Source organism: Zosterops lateralis (assembly GCF_965231275.1).
Source record: "Zosterops lateralis genome assembly, chromosome: 1".
Lineage (NCBI taxonomy): Eukaryota > Metazoa > Chordata > Aves > Passeriformes > Zosteropidae > Zosterops > Zosterops lateralis.
In genome coordinates this window covers 43,582,918-43,603,684 of record NC_139762.1, presented here as the reverse complement: position 1 = coordinate 43,603,684, position 20,767 = coordinate 43,582,918, and the positions used below count along the sequence as shown (strand labels likewise).

Here is a 20,767-nt window from a genome sequence, read left to right as displayed (position 1 = left end):
TTTTGTGCAGCTCTTGGTTTTGATTCAGGACCATCATGAGAACCTGGGCACTTTGGTGTTTAAGTATCAGGCCATTGAGTTAATAAACAAAGTATTATAGTCTTGCTGTGTGATGGGATACTGTGGGATCAGAAGTACTTAAGTATACCCAAATTTAGGAAGAAGTTCAAGAAAATGTGTTGGAACGGTGTTTTGATTCCTGCAGTAGCCATCCTGAAAGTAAACTTAAATGCTTTGGAATCCAAGCTTGTTTTTCATCTCCCATATTTGAAGGTGACAAATTCTAGTATTCTTCTCTTAGCACACTTCCAGTGTACCTGAATCTTTGTTAATTTCAAATAGTATTCCCTTTATCTGTGTAATAATCACTGAGGGAGCTTGCTAGAGAGCTACATAGATTCTTCTAATAGATTAAAACTGCCAAATTTCTAATATATTCTTCAAATTGAAAGAAGTCTTAAGTATTTTTTCAATTTTTTATGTGTTCAGCTGTAAAAAAACTGTTGATGGGCAAGGGAAAGCAGCAGTCTCACTTCTTAAGCTTTTAGCTATACAACAGGGGCAGCCTTTCTGTTACAATGTCTGATGCTTACTGGTTTATGAACTTATTTTTACCATAAACTCAATGTGACAGCCCTAAAATAATGCAAGTTTTCTTCCATTTGTTTGCATAACCAAATATTAGTACTTTCTGGTTGCAGGGGCCAGTGGGAGAACCCATTATTGGTGCAGAACATTAATAAAAACAGCTATCAGTTAAAGAATGTGAAATAAAAAATAATCTCTTACTTTAGTTGGATGATATTCTAAGGATGTTTCCTTCCAACTATAGTTGAAATTGCTAGACTTGTTGGCTCTTTATTTTCAATAAAATTAAGGCATGCTTGTCAAAAGATCAGAAATGGGCAGTCCTGCTTTCAGGCGCTCCTCCTGCAATGGGAAGTACAGCAAGCTGTGAGATGCATGTCCAATTCTTAGAAACCACTGATGGATGAGTTATTTCATGTTTTGTACTTTCCTCAGGGCATTGGAGACTAACAAATACAATCACATCACTGCTACTTACTTCTTACTAGCAGAAAGAATCCTGCGAGAAAAACAAGAGAAGGAAATTCAGACCAGATCTGCAAGCCCCAGCAACATCAAAGCTCAGTTCAGGTGAGAATTTAGGGATCTAAATATTTGGGAGGGGTTTGGGTTTTTTTGTTTGTTTGTTTTTTAAATTTGTCTTAATGAGAATATTAAATTTCTCAAGTACTGCTTTCTTGAAAACAGTAAAATACTTACTCAGTGCAAATTTTAAATGTCTTCAAAGTGCTGCAGACACTTCAGAAACTTCAGAAATCAGTTGCACATAATATTTTCAATTCCTACTCTTCTCAGGAAATGACAAGGCAATTTGAAGTCTGTACCTAAAGAGGCAAGTTTTCACACCTCCTAGAAAAGGGCTTGTTCATTGACCTTCAGCTCCTCGTACAAATTGTGTTATGTAATATCCCTGGAGAAAAATAAGTTGCATAATCCATAAAGCTGCTGATATGGAATTAGTTATAAATGAGAAATCACTCTAAATTTGATCTGTAGGTTATGTTCTTTTTCATGTCAGTTGCTGTGCCTATTGTCTAAGGAAAATTGTTGAATTTGCCATTTCAATCAGTCACTTAAAGATATTGCAATAGATTGTTTTTGTTTAACAAAAACATGAATTAAAAAACCTTGTAGTAAAGGTCACTGAGATTTTCCAAGCTTCCGCTTGTGACACAGTAAAAGAGGGGAATTGGGCTTTTGGCACGTAGTTGGTATTGGTATGTTCAGTCAGTTCATTGCTCTGCAACCAGTTACCAAAGCATCCACATCCTCAGTTACAGCAGAATATGCTTTAAAAAAACCAACCAACCAAAAAAAGAAAACCAAAACCAAACAACCTACCCAAACACCCAACCCAAAAGGCAAATAGTATAGTTTCCACTTGCACATTGATATTGGAAGATTCAAGTTTTGAGCAGTGTTTTTTCTTAAACGTTGTGGTTTTTCTGTCCTAAGTGTTAAACTGCCACTAGGGATCTGCGGGTATTGAATAAAATATTTGTTGGCCCATCTTGACAATTGTTCCAGTGAAGGTGGAGAAGATACTGAGGCATTTCCATTAACTTTCATCCTGTAACCTCCAGTCTTTTCAAAAGTTGCTTATTTAGGTAAAATATTGGTAACTGTTACTAGCAATAATAACAATCATTAGTAGATAATTTATTAATGAAGAAAGAATACTAAATGTCCGTGCTGATGTTCAGCATTGCTAACTCCAGCAACACCTTCAGTGTTGTTTATCTGTATGATTTAGCGAAAAAGACAAAATAACTTGTTCATTCAAAAGTTTCTCTGTGCAATATCATATGTGAAATCATTTAATAGGAGTCAGTGCTGGGACGTCCTGTTGCATAGTCATAGTTTCCTTAGCCTAATTGATAAAAGTAAGGTACTACCACCTCAAGTTAAATGTAAAAAAAAAAATAAAATGGACACATGTTATAAATTAAAGACACACACTTGGGAAAATAGGTTAAAGTCTCCATTGGTTGCCACCTTGGATTTAGGATTGAGATTTTAAAGGCATCTCTTCTGAATACCATTCTGTCTCCCTGAATTACCAGTTGATGTTCTGTGAATGTTACAGTGTTTTCAGTATCTTGGTCATCCCCAGGTGGGACTGCACTGTGTACACCTAATGATCATTCTCCCTGTCAATGACATAGGAAATTGTATCTTAGGTGGCTGCAGGTACTTCAGAAGAGTCACTGTTGAGTTACATCTGAGGGTTGCCTACAGAACCTAAATGGGCTGGAGCTTGGTGTTAGAGAGCTCACCTCTCTTCAAGGGCGATACTGTAACTTTGGCTCAGCAGTTCTCTCATGATGGATCATCCCCGCATTTTTATGTCAGCTTCTTTGAAAAAAGAAATCCCATCAAATGTGCCTAAAATTCAGTATTACTTATAAAACAAATTACTCTAGAGGAAAACCTGGAGTTCACCTTCAAATGGAAATTCTAGAACTATAAAGTTGACTTTTGAATTGTTTGGGGTTTTTTCCTCAGTGTTACTCTTTCAGTAAAGAGTACCTCTAGTTATATAAAAATCTGGAACAAAAAGTTCAATTAATCTAAATTTTCATATGAATTTTTAAAGTTGGAGTACCTGTAGCCTGCCCTATGAGTCTGAATTTTCATAGCAAGGACATCTGCACAAACTCAGGAACCCTTGCTCTTATGGTCCCAGTACCTGTTTGCCTCCATGATGGTTCTAAATTCCAAGTGTTTCCATAGAATGACCATATGGAAAAGACAACACAGTAGTGCATTACTTTGAATTTCAGACCTCAAAATATTTTAAAAAAAGAAAAAAAATTACTTATTTACAACCTGGAACTTCTTTCCTGTCCCTCTCTCCCCTCATGCCCAATGGGAATAAAGGGAGAGGCAGAAGGGAAGGGTGGCAAACATGGGCTGCTATGAGAGATAAACATACTGTAGTGAGGAGGTTTATTGCCTGGCAACTACAGTACTGTAAGATACTATATTTGCTCTTTATTGTGACAACTACAGAACTCTTCCTATTTTTGCTGACAAACTAGTCTGTTCTTTTAGCATAGCAAGTTCCTGAAAGATTCAGATTTTCGTTTTCTGTCATGTTTGTAGTGATGTTTCTAGTGTATTTAAGTCCTGTTTGTTAATTACAGGCAATTGTTTGTGTTTAAAATACACAGCAGAGCATAAGTCATCGGCAAACTGGGTCAGTGTTTCCCAGAATTTCTGGAGACAGCTGGGACCTAAGGGAGGGTGCCAGTGTCAAATAAGGAAGACCACAGCCCAGGCTTCCCTTCGTGTCTGCACAGCTTGGCTCAGAGCTGCTGGTTGTGTTGGCTCTGTCCAGGTGGAGCTCCCCACTGGAGAGGGGCTGGTGGAGGCAGGGAGACAGGCAGGAGCCTGCATGGCTCCACACAGGGAATGCACCACACGGGCTAAGGCGGTGTGTGGGCAGCCAGGCCCTGCTGTTAGAGGGTCCTGGGTTAGAGGGTGGAGGTTTCTGGCACCGTTGGTTGAGCAAAACGGATGCAAGTGCCTCAAAGCAAAGTCTGCAGCAAGGTTGGGTGAGTTTATTGCTGGCTTTAGTACAGCCTCTCCCTCCAAGTTTGTACAACTGGGGAGAGTTGTCAGGAGACAACCCGGTGTAGACCAGTATCTTCTCACACTTCAGGGTCCTTTTCTGTGCAGTCTTCAGCAAGTGCAGTCCTGCTGCAGCAAAGAGGTGTCTGAGCCTTCCCTCTTCCTTCAGCTTGACCTCCTGACATGGCAGAGAGCAGGAAACTGATGGGATTCTTGTGTCTTTGTATGCAGCCTGTCAGGCAGATACCGGGGGTCACACTTGAGGGGAAGTGTTCTCTGCTGTCCTCCTCTTGCTTCTGAATGGGGCCACGAAGCCATGTAGCCCTTTCTTTTGGCACACACAAAATATAGTTGGGAATGTCTTGTAATGTGCTGTCCATATGTGAGCAGAGGTCTCTACTACAGCTTTTCATGCAGCAGCCGGAGTATTTTTGGTTTGTAAAGTTAAGAGATTGGCAGACTTTTTTAAAATGGAAGACAAGAAATGTGGGGCTTATGCTGAGTGAAGAAGTCGAAGAATTGTTCAATGTTAACGTGTTGGTCTGTAGATATTTTTTTTTGATTAGGCTTTTAAAATAGAGTAAAGACTGACAGTGTTTGTTCTTAATTTATTCTGTCTGCATTATTGGAAAATTACAATATATGTTAAGATTTAAAGTTAAATGCAAATCATTAGAGAGTAGCTTAAGATACTGGAGATAAGACATCAGCTGCCTACTTGTAAAACTGATGCACACTCATGTTACTTTCATTTTGATTTGAGCTAATGCTGTTACAGAGTCAGACATTTTCAACTTGGATTTACAGTTTATTCAAGTGTCATATTCTTAAGCAGCTTGAGTTTTCAATTCATGCAGTTGTATTATTCCAGAGTCTCAGCTAAGGACAAATAATGTATGATCTCAGTTTGCATGTGTTTGAAATTAAAGGGAACTTTGTAGAACAGAGCTTGGTGAGAATGAGAGACTGTTTCATCTGACTCACCTTTTCAGTCTCACTCATGTTAATTCTAACCTAATTTTAATATTAAGAATATTGGGAGGAAAACCCTAGAAGCTTCAGATTAAAAGTAGTTTGCAATACTATGTTACTTGTGCTTGAATAGGCTTGTACCTTCCTCTGGGTATTTGTGGTTCTGTACCAATCTCAAATTTTTCTTTTGAGACACAATTATTTCAAGTTTTTTTATTGCCTAATTCATTTTCTCAGAGCAGTGAAATCTTAAATTTTGATTTGACAGTAACCAACATAATTTCTAAACTGTTCTTATATAGATGGTGTCCGTTTAAATAGCAGCATTTCTAAAGGAATGTACATTCTCTGAGAACACTTCCTTGTGCTCAGTCACTCAGTACTGGTGTTTACAGACATGCCACTCAGGAGCCCAATTTGTGTGTCAGTAGTTGGGCTTCTCTGGTGCAGATCTTACACTTCTTGTAAGTTCTGAAATGCTTGCCATGATGTAACTTCCTGTTTATCTTTAATTTTTTTATGCAGGCAGTCATGGCCAACAAAAATCGATGTCCCCCAGGATCTGGAGGATGACCTTACAGCAACCCCTCTGTCCCACGCCACCGTTCCTCAGTCGTCCCCGGCTCGCACGGCTGACAACGTTCTCAACGGGCACCGGGGCAAGGCCCTCGGCGATTCGGCAAAGAAGGAAGAGATCCCTGAGCTGGCTGGGCCGGCACTTTCAGCTGTTCCGTCAGTGAGCTTAAAACCCACTACAAGTGGCCGGAAGTGCTTGTTCAGAGTAGAAGAAGATGAAGAGGAGGATGAGGAAGATAAAAAACCTATTTCTCTTTCTACTCAAGTTGTTCTGCGTCGTAAGCCTTCGGTTACAAACCGTCTTACTTCGAGAAAGAGTGCACCAGTCCTCAACCAGATCTTTGAGGAGGGCGAGTCAGATGATGAGTTTGACATGGACGAGAACTTGCCCCCAAAGCTGAGCAGGTTAAAGATGAACATCGCCTCGCCCAGCACCGTGCACAAACGCTACCACCGGAGGAAAAGCCAGGGACGGGGCTCCAGCTGCAGCAGCTCCGAAACCAGCGACGACGACTCGGAAAGCAGGAGGCGTCTGGACAAGGACAGCGGGTTCACTTACTCCTGGCACAGGCGGGATAGCAGCGAAGGGCCACCCGGCAGCCAGGGAGATGGTGGTGGACAAAGCAAACCGAGCAATGGAAACGGAGGGGTGGACAAAACGAGCCCAGGTGATAACAACAAAGGTGGGGGGAATCCCTCCGGTGGCTCTGGTGGGAGCACCAACACCACCTCGGGCTCCACCCGGAGATGCGCTGGATCTGGAAACTCGATGCAGCTGTCATCCAGAAGTGCAGGGGAACTGGTTGAAAGCCTGAAGCTAATGAGCCTTTGCCTAGGTTCACAGATTCATGGCAGCACGAAATACATTATTGATCCTCAAAACAGTCTGTCTTTTTCCAGTGTAAAAGTACAGGAGAAATCAACGTGGAAAATGTGTATAAGCTCCAGCGGAAGTGCAAACCAGGCTTCATCATTGGGCAGCCTAAAATTTTTTTCTGACCAAATGTCAGACACAACAAACGAATTAGAACGGCTAAAGAACAGGAACTTGAAAAACAGTGTGCTACAACTACCTCTCTGTGAAAAGATATCTGTGAATATTCAGCGGAACCCAAAGGAGGGGCTGCTGTGCACCTCCAGTCAAACCAGTTGTTGTCACGTCATTTGACAATGACCTGACCTGAACAGCTCGATCTGCTTGACAGCGTCGTTCTTCTGGTCAGAGCTGTGAACACCTTGTCACGGACCCCCTTTGGTTGTCTTAAGATTTTTAAGTGGGCTTTGAGCAGTTATTTATTATACTTTAATTTTGTGTTTGCTTGATGGTATGACAATGCATGGTCTTTGCATGCTGCTAGCAGGTATGTTTTTCTTTTTCAACACAACAGAATATTTTATTGTGTAATTTTTACATTTATAATTTTACTATGGAAGATCTGGATTAAAATAAAGATCTGGATCCTAATGTAAATGAAGCACTTAGAAGTTTCATGTTCTGCACTTAAACTAGAGAGAGAAGCTTTTGTTTGCTTATGAAATGTTAATTCTTGTTCTGACCTTCTGTGAAAACTAAAATATGTGATATGTGGCATACTTCTATGTGTCTGAAACAGAACCAAAGCAATAATGTTTTGATGCTGAAAACTCTTCAGGGAGTTTTCAGATGTTCCAAGGCTTGTACAAAGCAAAGATGCACTGAAAATTAGTGATCTTGAAATATGATTTTAAACCCACACCTATTTGTCTTAAGCTATGATATGAATGAAGTTGTAGCTCAAAAATCAAACCGAAAAGATCTTGTTTTGCTAGAGGCAGTTTTCTTTAAAAAAAAAAAAAAAAAAAGGCAAGTAGATTTGTAAGGCAGCTTTCTCCCATAGAAATATGTTAATATTACAAGCAGACAATCTTTTTTAATATAACAAAGGTAAATTATTAAGTCTACATCTGAGTTTTTACATGCTAACAGAAAATAAAGTATTTGTATGAATTACTTTTGTTAGTAGTATGTCATGACACTTAGTATTTTAGGTTTTTACCTTGTAAACCCTCTCTGCTGTTCTCTCCTCCTCTCCCTGAGATTCCCGAAGGCAATAAGGGATGGAAAACCTTTAGGTAATTGGACTCATATTGAAATTATCATCATTTACAGTTTTGTTATTATTACTCTCTTTAGGACTTAAACTACTGCTGTTCCCCACATGTCCACGACTTCTTTTCCCTCAGTAACACACTTGTTCATAAAGTCCATTTAAAATAGCCTGTAGGAAAGTGTTTTTTTCACAGCTCTGAGCCCTCCTGTCAGGTTTCCTGTTGCCATGGCAAGGTCTTGATTTAGAGTATTTCTGTACAAAAGGATACTTTTGACCAGATGAATTAACTTTGTGGAATTTTATTATCTAGAATAAAATATATTGCAGATTCCTAGTTTTGGGAAGGGCAAGAATGTTTTATTTTTTCATGCTGTGCACTGGGTCTTCTAAGCAATGCTAGTGAAACTGGGGGTACTATGTAGCAGCACCCTGGGCAGACCCTGGGTGTCCCAGAGGAGTTTGACACTGTTGAGCATTTTGTAACACTTTGGTCAATACAGCGCCTTTTGTGTCTGCTGTGGAGGGAGCAGAGCACCAAAGAAGGGCTGGGGCAGGATGGCCACAGCTCACAACAGCTCTTGTGATTCCTGCAAGACTTCAGAGAGTCTGAAGTGCACGGGGTGTCCTTCCTGGCGAGCTGAGCCGGGGGTTCTGCTTCCAGAAAAAGGCAAAGGAGAAGTGTTCCGCTTCTTTAAGTTTTAATCTCTAGTTGCAGTTCAGTTCAAAGCTACAAGCATAGATGTGTGGGTGAAGCCATAGAACATAATTGCTTGAAATTTTTGAGCAGGGATCTTACCAAGGGCCAGAAACGAGATGTGTGGTTCACAGACAGTGAGCGTAACATCCACGTAGGAGACAAGTTTATAAAGGGCATTGGCAATAAACTTTATTTGTTGCAGCTTTTTTCCAAGTATTGTAAATACTCTTTCCTGATATGTACAGCCTTGGAATGGCACCTTTTAACTAACCCCGGGTGTATTTTGTTTCCAATGTTTTTATATACGACTGTATATATGGTGCTCACTTTAGAACAGCAGTGTTGACCATTTATGCTGCATAGTTGTATTATAGCCTTATAGTTGTGTGTGGCTGGTTGGACCTCTGGGTGTACAGATGTGTACAGATGTGTTAGTCTGAGTGCTGTCCTCTCCCCCTCTGTTGATAGGTGAATGATTGTGCATGTGGTGTACGTCGTGTTATGTCGTCACGTAAAAGGAAGGGCGAGAATAACCACTACATTAAGATAATATTGGACCAAAATATTTAGAGCAAGTAAACAGTTTCTTGTACCCCTTAACGTGTCTTTAAGAGTTGCATATAGTTACAGTAGTGTATAAAGTAAATATTGTGGAAAAACAGTTAGTCTTGTATTTTTCTGTATGTGTGTATATAAAAATATATAAAAAATAATGTACCTCTAGCAACTTAATCTGTATTTAAGATGTGACAATCTTGACACAGAATTTTAAGAGTAGCAGTCTAAATAAGCAGAATTAATGAACAGAAGTATAAAAATTTCTCACCAAGAAAGAATCCACATGTGTTAAGAGGGTACAGAAATATCAACTGATCTTATTGCTTCTGGCAATGTTTGGCTTTTTCATTGTACAGACATTCATGGTGTGCGACAGAAGTGGAAAATCCAGTTAATAAAAGTGATATCCTGATTGATGCATAACCAGTGACTTGCATGTGGATGGGGTTTGTGTCTCCTGCCGTTTGGTGTGTGAGGGTTTGCACCTCACTGCAGCCCCTGGGGAGAACGAGGGGCCCAGCTCTGTGTGTGGATGGACATCCATCTGTGACCTTCCAGTTATTCTCCTGCAGTGAGAGAAACGTTCATTTGGGTTTAACTGTTGTCACAGTCACCATCTGCTGAGTTTTTGTCTCAAGGCTGAGGGAGCTGTTCCTTAGGAAGAACTTCAGACCAATGTTTTTTATAACGTAAAGTGGGAAACAGTAAAAATAGGGGAGGGCAGCAGTGCCAGCCCACTTGGCCCCAGCAGCACATGCTGCAGTGAGGTGCACGGGGCTGCCTGGGAGCAGGATGGCTTCTGGCACCTTGTCCCTCAGAAGTGTCTGGTGGTGGTGGTGGCCTGTAGTTGGAGCAGCTCAGCACAACCTGCGCTGCTGCAGAGATTTAACTGCTCCTGGAGTACAAACTAACCAGCCAGTGTGGGTATGGACACAGGGATCAAGGGCATGGAACAGGCTGTGTGAATACAAGTCAGTAAGTGAGCACTGCTTTCGGCCAGGGCACTTGTGCAGAGCTGCCCCTGCGGGCTTGTGCAGCTGGGCCCTTTCCCCTGCTGAGGAACTTCCCCGCTCTGGTCACCGCAAAACGGGGTGGAGGCGGTGGCAGGAAAGGAGTGGCCAAGGAACTTGCAGGGCTGTGACTGACCGAGACAGGAAAGGCGTAACACATCTTGCAGTGCAAGCCCAGCAGTAACATCTCAGTAGCTGGTGGGTGCAGGCCAGATGCTTTTCATATCAGATTTTTTTAAAGGATTTTTTTCATTAGCAAATAAAGGGAAATCCCAATGGAGCTGGCTGGTAATAAACAGGGAACAGGGGCAAGCTGGAATGTCCCCAAACATCAGAGACAACCCAGCCACCCCATTAGCCTTTCCCATGGTTAAGTTTATGTGATGAATCAGAACTGATTTGTTTATCGTTAATTCCAAACGATGACTTGCTTTCAATAAAAGGTGTTTGAGCAGTAACACCTTGATGTGACTGTGCTTGGGAAAGTGTAGCAGTGACTCACTTGAGTTGCTGACTGCATGCAGCCAGCCAGGCTCCTTCACTCAAGTCACATCCATACAGTGTTTTGAGGGATTGCTGGATTCCCTTCTCCAGCAGAGTGTCTCTGCAGTTGTCTTAGCCTGCTCCCTCCCTGAACCATAGACTCTGGCTATTTATTTAGTTAGTTGGTTTTAAGGTGTAAGATGATTCAGTTTGGCCTATCTGCTTGTATTACAAATTACATCAATTTCCAGAAGTCAAAAACTCTGTATTAGTGACAGAGTGAAGTCTTATTACACAGGGGTAAAGAAAGAGCTCTACTTTCTCATGTGATGGAAGAATTTTATTGTAAGAAAAATGCAAGTATAGGGCCTGAGAAGCACAAAGAGGTAACACAGACTTCACCAGGCTCTCAGATGAGTCATGTCAGATCTCAGGAACTCATTTCAGCAAGCCCTTGTGTAACATCTTCCTATTTCCTCCCTCTCACTGCTCTCTCTTGAGAAACACAGAGCAGGTTTTGTCTCTGGGCAGTTGTGTGCTACATGCCCTCAGCCTGGGACAGGCTCCTGTAGGCAGTGGCACAGCCTGGGAGCCAGGGCTGAGGAGCTCTTACAGCAGGCCCAGCATTGCCCTGTGCTGCCAGTGATGACAGTGTGCTCTGTATCAGGCCCTGGGGTGCAGAGAGAACTCCTCTCTCAGCACCATCTCCAGGGCTGGCACTGAGTCACCAGGCCCTGCTGTCAGCCCTGGCCTGGCACTGGCCCCTCCAGCTCCTGGGTGAGGCATGGCAGAGCTTCCCTGAAGGAAGCACATCACAGTAAGTAGGCACTCTTCCCAGGGGCTTTGCTTACGTGAATAAGGAAAAAAACTCAAAATTCTCTGAATGAGATTCAAGATCAATTCCCTCAGGCCCAGGTAGGCTACAATATCCATAACTGCTTGCCTGCTTACAGAGGAACCTTTCCATGTAATGGGTGTTTTCCTCTTCTCTGGTCCTCAGCAGGTATCTTGAGTCAGCAGATCCCTCTGGGCCACACAATTACACCTTGCAACGTACCTGATGAGAGAACTTCTGCATCACCAGCATGTGATTTATGGGTGCCCCTCTTAAAAATGGCTTTCTTGGATTGTTATTACTGCTGCTAAGGAGATTTGCAAAAATCCAAGACTTAACTGACAGATACGGGCTACTCCCACAGAGTCATCTTCCCAAACAGGATGCTCCAGCCTCAACCTTGGTTTTTCCCTGAAGCTTGAGACCAGAGATAAACTTCTTTTATTGCTCAGGCTCAGGCACTGGCAGAACTGCCACACACTCCTGTCTGTTGGCCTGCACTCCTGAAGGGCTCACAGCCACAGCTGGGTAAGGGACCCTGCCATGCACCTGGGAACAGACACTCAGATTCCATACCTTGTGAATGGCAGCTACTGATAAATAAGTATCTTATTCTTTCTGACATTTTCACCTGACAACTGATTTTGGTCAGTGAGTTTCATCCCTGGCATCCCACAATTTTTACGGGTGCAACTACGGCAGAAAGGAAATACATTTCAGGAGCACAGACAGAAACAGCTTTTTCTCTCAAGTGAGAAATGAAAACAGATGCCACCATGTGTGCATAAAACCCCCAAAAGATAAAACCCAGTATCAAACAGTATGAAACTCAGAAACTCCTCCCCAGTGACAGGATAAAGAGCTGCATACAGCTAAATTTCAGTTCAGTGACAAAATACTACTTGGCACTATGAGGGAACATTTCTCAGCAGGTTAAGCGTGTGTTTTAGGACAGAAACGGTCTCTGTTGTGACCATGCAGCATCTCTGATGCTAAAACAAGAGTTCTCCCAGTATATGGAAGAAACTTTATTACCAATAAATACCTATAAAACAAGGGAATCCCCTACTTCTAACTCAGACCATAGAAGGTCAGAATTCCTCCAAACCTCCTCGCTTTTGGTGGAGAATGCACCTAAGAACAGTATTATCCCTGTTTATAGATAAGGAAACTAAGCAGAAGTGAAGGAATTTGCCCAAGGCAAAGGCAACAGCCAACATTACTAAAGTCACTGAGTATTTACACCTCACTACAGACTTTCCTCTTAATTCACAGAAAACAAAAGAAATGGACCCCAGAAGGAAAATCACAAAGTCAGTTTTGCAGAAGGTGACTTGTTTCACATGATCACAGTTGACACACGACTTGATTCCTTTTCTATAACCCATTTTAGAAAGTTATTCCAGACACCTGATCCAGCTGCCATCAACAAAACACACCAATTCCATGCTCCCAGGCCACCATCAATCAGCAGACCAGCAGAATCCCTTCAAAATGGCTACAAGGTCACAAGAACATACTCCAACGGGATCCCATCCTATGGATTTTTCTCCTCTGGAACTGCTCACTCAATAACACTGACCAGGCAGTTAAAACTTGAAGAAACATGAGCTACTTCAGATCAAAGTGGGCAGGAGACTGCAAAGATGGGGAGTTTTCATGGAGAACACACTGGTCACCTCCTCAAAAAACCTTTGGTTTTGGGATCTCTACAGCACTACAGGAAGGGACATGGTTCTCCCAAAGATCCTCAGGGCAGAGCTTGTGCAACCACAGCCCTGACACTGTTCCCTGTTCAGGAACAGGCTGTGAAAGCAGCAGCCCTTGAGATACCCCTGAAATAGCAGCAGCAGCTCTTGTGGGGGACCAACAGTGGGAGAGGCAAGGACAGAGTAGCCGTGGCACAGGTTTGCTCCTCTTCCCAGGGGAAGTAATTTCTTACTGGGTCACACCTGCAAAGCCTGAGAAATCCTATTCTAGTTCCAGAAAAATGTATTATTTTGGCTTAGTTATATTACTTTGCTGTGGGGGCCCTGTGACACAAATCTGAAATGTGCAAAGTAGGCAAACACCTTAATTATGACAGCAGCAGATTTTTGTGAACAGAATTCAAGCAAGTACCACATACAATTACATCAACCAAAACTGAACATCACAGTAGCCAAAAATAAACTGTCTCAAGGTCACAGGAGCAAACACTGTAGATTTCGGTCCTATAACTGTCAGAAAGCAATGAAACATTAGGACAGCTACCTTTTGGTGAAATGCAAGGAAAACCAAATCAGATATTCACCACAAACACAAGTACTGGTGTATCAAGTATCAAGTTTAATTGATCTGTTACTGTTAGTTCATTTAACCAGAAGATCCATTCATATAATACTGCAGCTCAGAATCCAGGGGAGTGATAGCAAAATCCAATGTAAATTAGAAAATAAACATGCTTCATAAGTCACTGATCAGCAATCTATTTCCTACTAATTTTTTTAACCTAGCTTTCAAAAAGATTGTAGCTGGTACCTGTTTAGAGAACTAGCAAACAGGAGTATATAATACATACTCTATAAATACTTATGTTCAACTATTTCTCAGATCACATAATGAAATACATTGTTGTTCCCTATGAAATGTATAACATAAATTAATTTGCTGTGGACAAGCAGTAGCTAATAAGCAAATCTTAAAATAATAGAGGATTGATTAGCTATTGCAATGAAGGAACAAAAGGGCAATAACCATAAAGGGAGAGTAAATTAAATAATAGTCTGCTTTTTTCTTCTTCCCCTTTAGAAAGTTGCAGCTGAAAATTCTAGTGAGCTTCTGGATGCTTCCTCACAGGATCTGTTTTCAATCACTCAAAGCACAGGGAGTCTGGCAGATTTTATCCAGACCTGGCATAAGCTGGAGTGCTTTATTTGGTGTTACCTTCGCAAGCAATTGCATGTAAGAAACAAAGAGAGCAGGAGAAAATACAGTTTTTTACAGTGTCAGGCAAAGGCCAAGTTTCATATAAGCAGGTGCCACCTACTCAGTAGATGGTGGAGGTGCACTCTGAGCGCCACACAGGACCACAAAGGCTGGCTGTGCCTCACATGTGACCGCCTTAGTCATCCTCATTCCTCCGTGTTTACTCCTGCAGGGACTCCGCCGCCAGCTTCATTTGCTGCCAGGGGAGAGAGAGAGAAGAACGGAGAGACTTGATGAGCACAGCGGCAGCGGGAGGAACTACACAAAGCACACAGAGCCCAACGCAGGACACTTCAGAATCCAACTGAGTAATAAAAATAAAACCGCACCAAAAAAGAGCCTGAGCATTTAAAAATAAAAAAAACACCAGTCTGTCATGCCTGATTTTTACAAAATACACACTTTTAACACAGACATTATTTTTGTCCACCAAAACACTCATCAAATGGCAATGCAATTTGTATGTTAATTAATTATTTTTGTGATGAATAGTGCCTTACATGAAAGTCATTTAACCTTAAATATTTAGGCTTTTAAGCTGATCTAAAAAGGTCAATGACCTGACAAACTGCTCCCCCCACTTCCCATTGCAACAATCTTTTAACTGTTATTCAGTATTTTTTGTTGTTGTTGAATTGAATAAAAACATCCTGTGATACAAGAAGGAGGTAGAAAACTGCTATGGTGATACATGTTATTTCCACTCCTGTTGATAACCAGTTTTGTTTTCATTGTCCTAGGATGTCACCAGAGAGATCTCCATGTGAAACCAGAATAACAATCCCAGGTGATGAAAGTATCTGCTGAGTAAAAGAAAACAGCCACTCTGTGAAGCATCTTGTTAAAGAGAATGTTTCATAACACAGAATTTACAGAGGCAACAAGAAAGCGTTTAAATTGTGCCAAAGACATCTCTCACACATCACCTGGGGGTTGTCAGCCAAGGGCCTGGCAATGTCTGGAAGGCTGGAACCACCCTGATATACCAAGAAATAACAGCCAAAGTGACTGAAGTCCCCGAAGAAGAAAGACAGAGACAACAGTCACAGGAAGGAGACGAGAGGGAGACCAGCCCAAAGGACAGGGTGAGGAGCAGAGACAAGGAACTGCTGCAATTCACTCATGCCCAGCATCACTGCCTCCTTGGAGGCAGCTTGGCAGACAAGGGAACAAAAAGGCTGGACATGAAGAAATGTGAGTGATCATATGCAGAAACAATTTATGCAGCTTTCAACTCCTAAGCTGCTGTGTGGGTTCTGTATCATTCCCCCAGTGGAGGATGGACATATGCTACTGAGCTGAAGGTGTTTCTTTTAAATTTTGTTTGATCTCATAGAAATGGCCCATGACATATGAGCTATTAGAAGGAGAAGTATCTAATAATGCTATAAGAAAATTGTAAAAGACAAAACTGCATATAAAGTGCACACTATCATTCAGTTTCTATCCCACAACATGGAATACAGAAATGTCAGATACTTCAGCACAGCGCCTTCTTTGCTGCTAGTCTGGGCCTGAACCTATTCCAAAACACCACTCTGCACGCTGAAACACACCTACAACAACTTTTCTTAACCATTTTTATCTGTATTTCCATGCCATCTATAAGTGATGTAAAATTAGTTTGTGATACAAATATTTATATGCTTCTCCATAGCAACAGTGCAGGGAAAAAAGCCACAGCTGAAGGCTAGAATACAGATAGATTCCTTTTCTACATCCTGATTCACTTATTTAAATAAATGTCTGAATAAAACTACACCATCTTTAATTAAAGTGACTTTTCTTCCTATTGCAAAAACACAAGACACAGAAGACAGCACCTTCATTCAGTTCCTGATTCATCAAATACAAACCTAATGCTCTTATTTTAGAATGATTTTCTTAAATTCTGAGTGCTGGTGTAATTATAGGAGGATTGATGAGGAATGCAGAAGACTGGAAAGGTATTTTTATTCTCTGATCGCTGCAAGGCTTGCCAAAATCTGGAAAAAAACCAAGCACATGAGTGCTAATGATGACTAAATGTAATCTGTCCAAAAACTCTGTACAAGCTGGACCACTCTCATTTATTTTTGAAGGCCCTCCTAATTTTAACTGAGCTAATCTTACACTAGGATTGTCTTGTGCTGGCAATCTTATGCTATCATATTTAAAATGCATGATATCAACAAACAAACATCCCAGCTTCTTGAGCAGGCCAGTGAGTAGAAAAACCTCTTAAAATAGGTTCACATGCTGCCATGGCACACAAGGCTTGGGCAAAATCAGTCCAAATGCAGTCATACACATATTTCAGGAAATGAATCATAAGCCACGTGAGAACTCCAAGAGCTGTGTATTTAATTTCTTCTTTATAGTTTCCAATACCAAAATGTATTTGGCAATACCTGGCAGCAGCAGCAGCAGGCTCCCTCAAGAGCTATCACTTGGGCAAGCAACATGTGGTGGCACCTTTAAACAGAGAAATTCTTTGCCAAGTTCAGGCTGAAGAATTTTTAAATTTTCTTTCTTTTTTTTTACTGTGAAAATAAATGTTCCTGTTCAATGGGAAAATATTTCTCTAAGACAACATATGGGAAAGGGAGTGTATTTCTAAACTTTTATTGCTGAGAAAGGGAACTGATGAGGTACCTTTTAAGATCACTTTCCCCCTGACAGCCCCAACAGGTTCACTGGGAAACCTGTGGGGCTGAGTTAACTACTCTTCCCTCAAAAATTACATTCCATTGTAAGCTTTAAGAAGTATTTTAAAAATATGGAAAAGAGGTATTAAAAATGTCTCGATCCATCTGTTAAACCTACAGAGTGACAAAAACCACTCATTTGAGGGGTATTAAAAGCCTCTGTGAACTAAGCAGAGGCACAGCTCAGAAATGAGTTGGCTCAAGAAGCCATTCTTCATTTATTATCAGCTGAGAGTTACAAGTGAAAGGTCTATACTTAATGCTCTGTTTTATGCAGCACCCTTAGCAACAGCAGCCTGTGCATGCAATACATGAGTGAAACGTGTTTAAACTAGTATTAATTTTAGTGGGGCTACAGTGTTGTTTATCCTACAATTCTACTATTAGGAAATGTTCTAAAATATTTATCTGCTGTAATTCAATAGATTTGCTATTTCCATTTTATTAAGTTTAAATGTCCTTGTAAAACACATGTAATATAATTAGACAGTACTTGCAGGAGAAATAGCAAAAATCCCTTCAGTGTGGTTTACAAATAGGCTTTACCAATTACTTAGATTTCCCTACATTTCAACATTAAATTTTCTGAAAGGACTTTATTAAAATGGAACAGATACTTTCACACCACAAACAGAGCTGAGTACCAAGCATGAAAATCAGGCTACTCCCTTTGTGGGCTCACTCACAATCAGAAACACCAACTTTAGTGTACAGGGTATGGCTGTGGTAGCTCTCCAGTCAGAAGGGATATGGAAATCTAAACATGTGATTTAGTGCTGCCAACAATACCAAAATACAAAATTAAACAGCTACAAACATGAAATAACAGAAATGCACAGCAGCACCAGAGACCTCAACTACACCAAAACACGAGGAGCTGCCAAGGGATTTACCAGCAGCAGTGCCAGGGCTTGGTTCAAGCCACAGCCTTGCTGGAAATGCAGGATGTTTCTGCATGGCACAAGGAGGAACATGACCCACCTCGTCTTCCAAGCCCTGTGCCCAGGGCTGAGGAGCTGCTTTGCCCCTTGCTCTGCACAGCAGGGCTGCCTTGGGCCAGGGCTCTGCACGTCCCAGCACGTGGCTTCCTTCTGCCTCAGCTGCCTCTCACACCCACCCCCACCTTGCCAATCCATCCGTGATCTTCTCTCTGCACCAGAGCACAGCAGAGGGAACCCAGCATTCCTGCTGTCCCAGTGCTGGTTTGGCACACACTCATAACCTAATCAGACACTCTCACCTTTCCTTTATGGTTTCTGTGGGACAGCCAACTTTTAATAGGCACTAACAGCCATTGCCAGTTTAATGTTGATTTACTGCCCTTGCTGAGCTCTGTGTCAGATGCTTACAACACTGTTATTTTCCAGTTATGCTCAGCCTCTAACTACTCTTAATTTTACCACTGTGTGTGATAATGCCAACTGACAATTCAACCACAACCTGAGGAAAACAATTTAAAAAATAGAAAGCTTATAAAAGAGAAACCAAAGAAACCAGGATCTATTGACTCATTGGTTTGGTGCTTCTCCACGGGTATACTGGGGAATAATGTACATGTAATGTAATGTAATGTGCATAATGTACAGATAAGTTTGTACATACGAAGAACAGACATGTAAACAGTTTATGCTAAATATAAGAATACGTGAAGGCAGATGTTTTTTATCAGCAACCCCATCTTCTGGTTTTCCTGTATACAGCATGTGGAACAGCCCATAAGCAGTTAGAAAGAGCAGTGGTACATGGTATCTTTCCCACTTTCTAGCATTAATTATAATATGAAAACATGACAGATATATATTAAATTCTTCTTTTGTAATGGTGTCCAATCACAACAATTTCTTGGCTCTTGAGCTGTCTCAAGAACTGTATCAGCTTAATCTGTAAGTACTAACCAGTTACGGAAGAGGCAAATTAACACTCACTTCAAAACTCAGTAAGCCTCTTCCACATGTAGTATTTTATTCTGTGTAAAGGTTTAAAAGCTTATTTAATGGAAATTTGTTCTCACTGATTATAATGGTGTAAGGTTATGGTAATTTCATACCTAGAATCAAAGATCTTCCCTCAAGGTTTTTGTCTATGGCACTGAACACTCTGCAGGGAACAGTGCTTAAGGACTCTGGGCTTGGGGTTACTTTTAAGCTGAATTTCAGACTCTGACCACTTTTCCAGCAACCTGTTTGTTTCCTTAGCTGAAGATGGTAACTGATGCTTCTTGACAGCAGAAATAGCCAGTCCCTATACTAGTACACTCCTGTTTTTAAATCCCAGGACCACACACAATGTAACACTGAATGCTTATTTTCCATTAAGTCATCCTGCACAACCCCTCATTCTTGAAAGGTATTGATTTCCAGAATACAGTTTCTCCCCTACTTCATTAGTATGATAAAAGACTTGTAGAAACAATTTCACAACTTCCTCATTTCCCAGAGCCAAGACCAATGGCTCTGTGATGCTGCAACCCAGTGGAAACAACCCTCTATATAAAGGAAAGCCACACATGAGCATTACACAGTCAAATGCAGATTTTTCAAAAGGAAGCAAGCAGAATTTTAAACGGAAGATAACAAAAAAATCCTGAATTGTCACTCTCACAAGGACTGTAAGCAATTATAGTAATTTGAAATTTTGAGGAATATTTACTAATTTTACTTCTAGGTTGATCCTGAAAGATTGTATCTACTTTTGGGCCCTCCAGTATAAGATGGATACTGATCAACTCTGCCAAGACTAACTATGGAATCCAAGATGGGCAGGGAGGTGATATACATGCCCTGAGAAACCTGCCAATATATACAAGCAGGTCAGCAAGAAGATGGAATCAGGGTCTTGGCCAAGCTGCACAGCCAGGGAACAAGGAATGAAGTGGTCCTTAAAAATAAACCAAGAAAGCCCCAACAGAAAACATTTCACTACAAGGACAACTAAGCACTGCAGCAGGGGCCCAGGGAGGTTTTGGAGTCTCTGCCCTCAAAGCACCCGACAGAAAACCCCACCTCCCACAGCCCTGGGATCTAAATTTGGTGCCAATCTTACCCTGAGCAGGAAGTAGGACTAGTGACCTTCTGAGGTCCCTCCCAGGTTGAGAGATTTTTTATAGTTGTTTCTACAGGAATTGTGACAGCAAGTTTGCCTGGACTCCACAGACCCAGAGTGAGGATCTGCTACAAGAAATAGAATGCAACAGGATAGAGCAAAAAAAAAAAAAAAAAAAAAAGAATTCTCTTCTTTCCTTTCTTGTATGCCTAATTCAAGATAGAATACCAAGTACAAAGCCAATGTTAATGAAACAATAGGTTTGCAAAATTAGTAAGTGCAGAGTCAGGAAAACTTGCAGAATCACATAATTTGTGCCTTGGAGTATTGTGCCTGATTAATAGCACTGTGAGGAATAGCAGACAAAGCAATCCCATTTGTAGTACATTTTTTTCCAAAGATTTTTTCTCTGATCTACTTCAGATTGTCTCTGATTTAAATTGCAAAGTATTAATTAATACTCATTACAATATTCTTACAGTATTAGTCACCTTTTGCTGAACCTTATTTTAGTTCAGTAGACAGTACAAAAATGAAGAATAGTAGAAGTCACAGAAGACAGTCTAATGGTATTTTCTTCAGAATACAGCTTAAGCATTCTGTCCCTCATAATATTTACATTATTTTTGTCCTTGTGTAGTTCGTATTTCATAACTTGCTTCCACCATAACTGGCCATGTAGTTGCCAA

At 41.1% G+C, this 20,767-nt stretch overlaps 2 protein-coding genes across 6 annotated transcripts in view; one reads left to right on the top strand and one right to left on the bottom strand.

Annotated features, from left to right (window-relative positions):
- Positions 1–9,471, top strand: part of SNRK (SNF related kinase) — a 39,598-nt gene extending 30,127 nt beyond the window's left edge. For both annotated transcript variants that reach the window (XM_083863383.1, XM_083863384.1), the window contains exons 6-7: positions 1,024–1,158; positions 5,659–9,471. In XM_083863383.1, the coding sequence (XP_083719509.1) occupies positions 1,024–1,158; positions 5,659–6,877 (1,354 nt within the window). In that variant the 3' untranslated portion in view covers positions 6,878–9,471. The remainder of the gene's footprint in view (positions 1–1,023; positions 1,159–5,658) is intronic.
- A 4,229-nt stretch (positions 9,472–13,700) lies between these two features.
- Positions 13,701–20,767, bottom strand: part of ANO10 (anoctamin 10) — a 129,803-nt gene continuing 122,736 nt past the window's right edge. For all 4 annotated transcript variants that reach the window (XM_083870695.1, XM_083870697.1, XM_083870698.1 and 1 more), the window contains one exon: positions 13,701–14,545. Coding sequence is in view for 1 of the 4 variants with exons in the window: in XM_083870697.1 (XP_083726823.1) it covers positions 14,510–14,545 (36 nt within the window). In the remaining 3 variants the exon portion in view is untranslated. The remainder of the gene's footprint in view (positions 14,546–20,767) is intronic.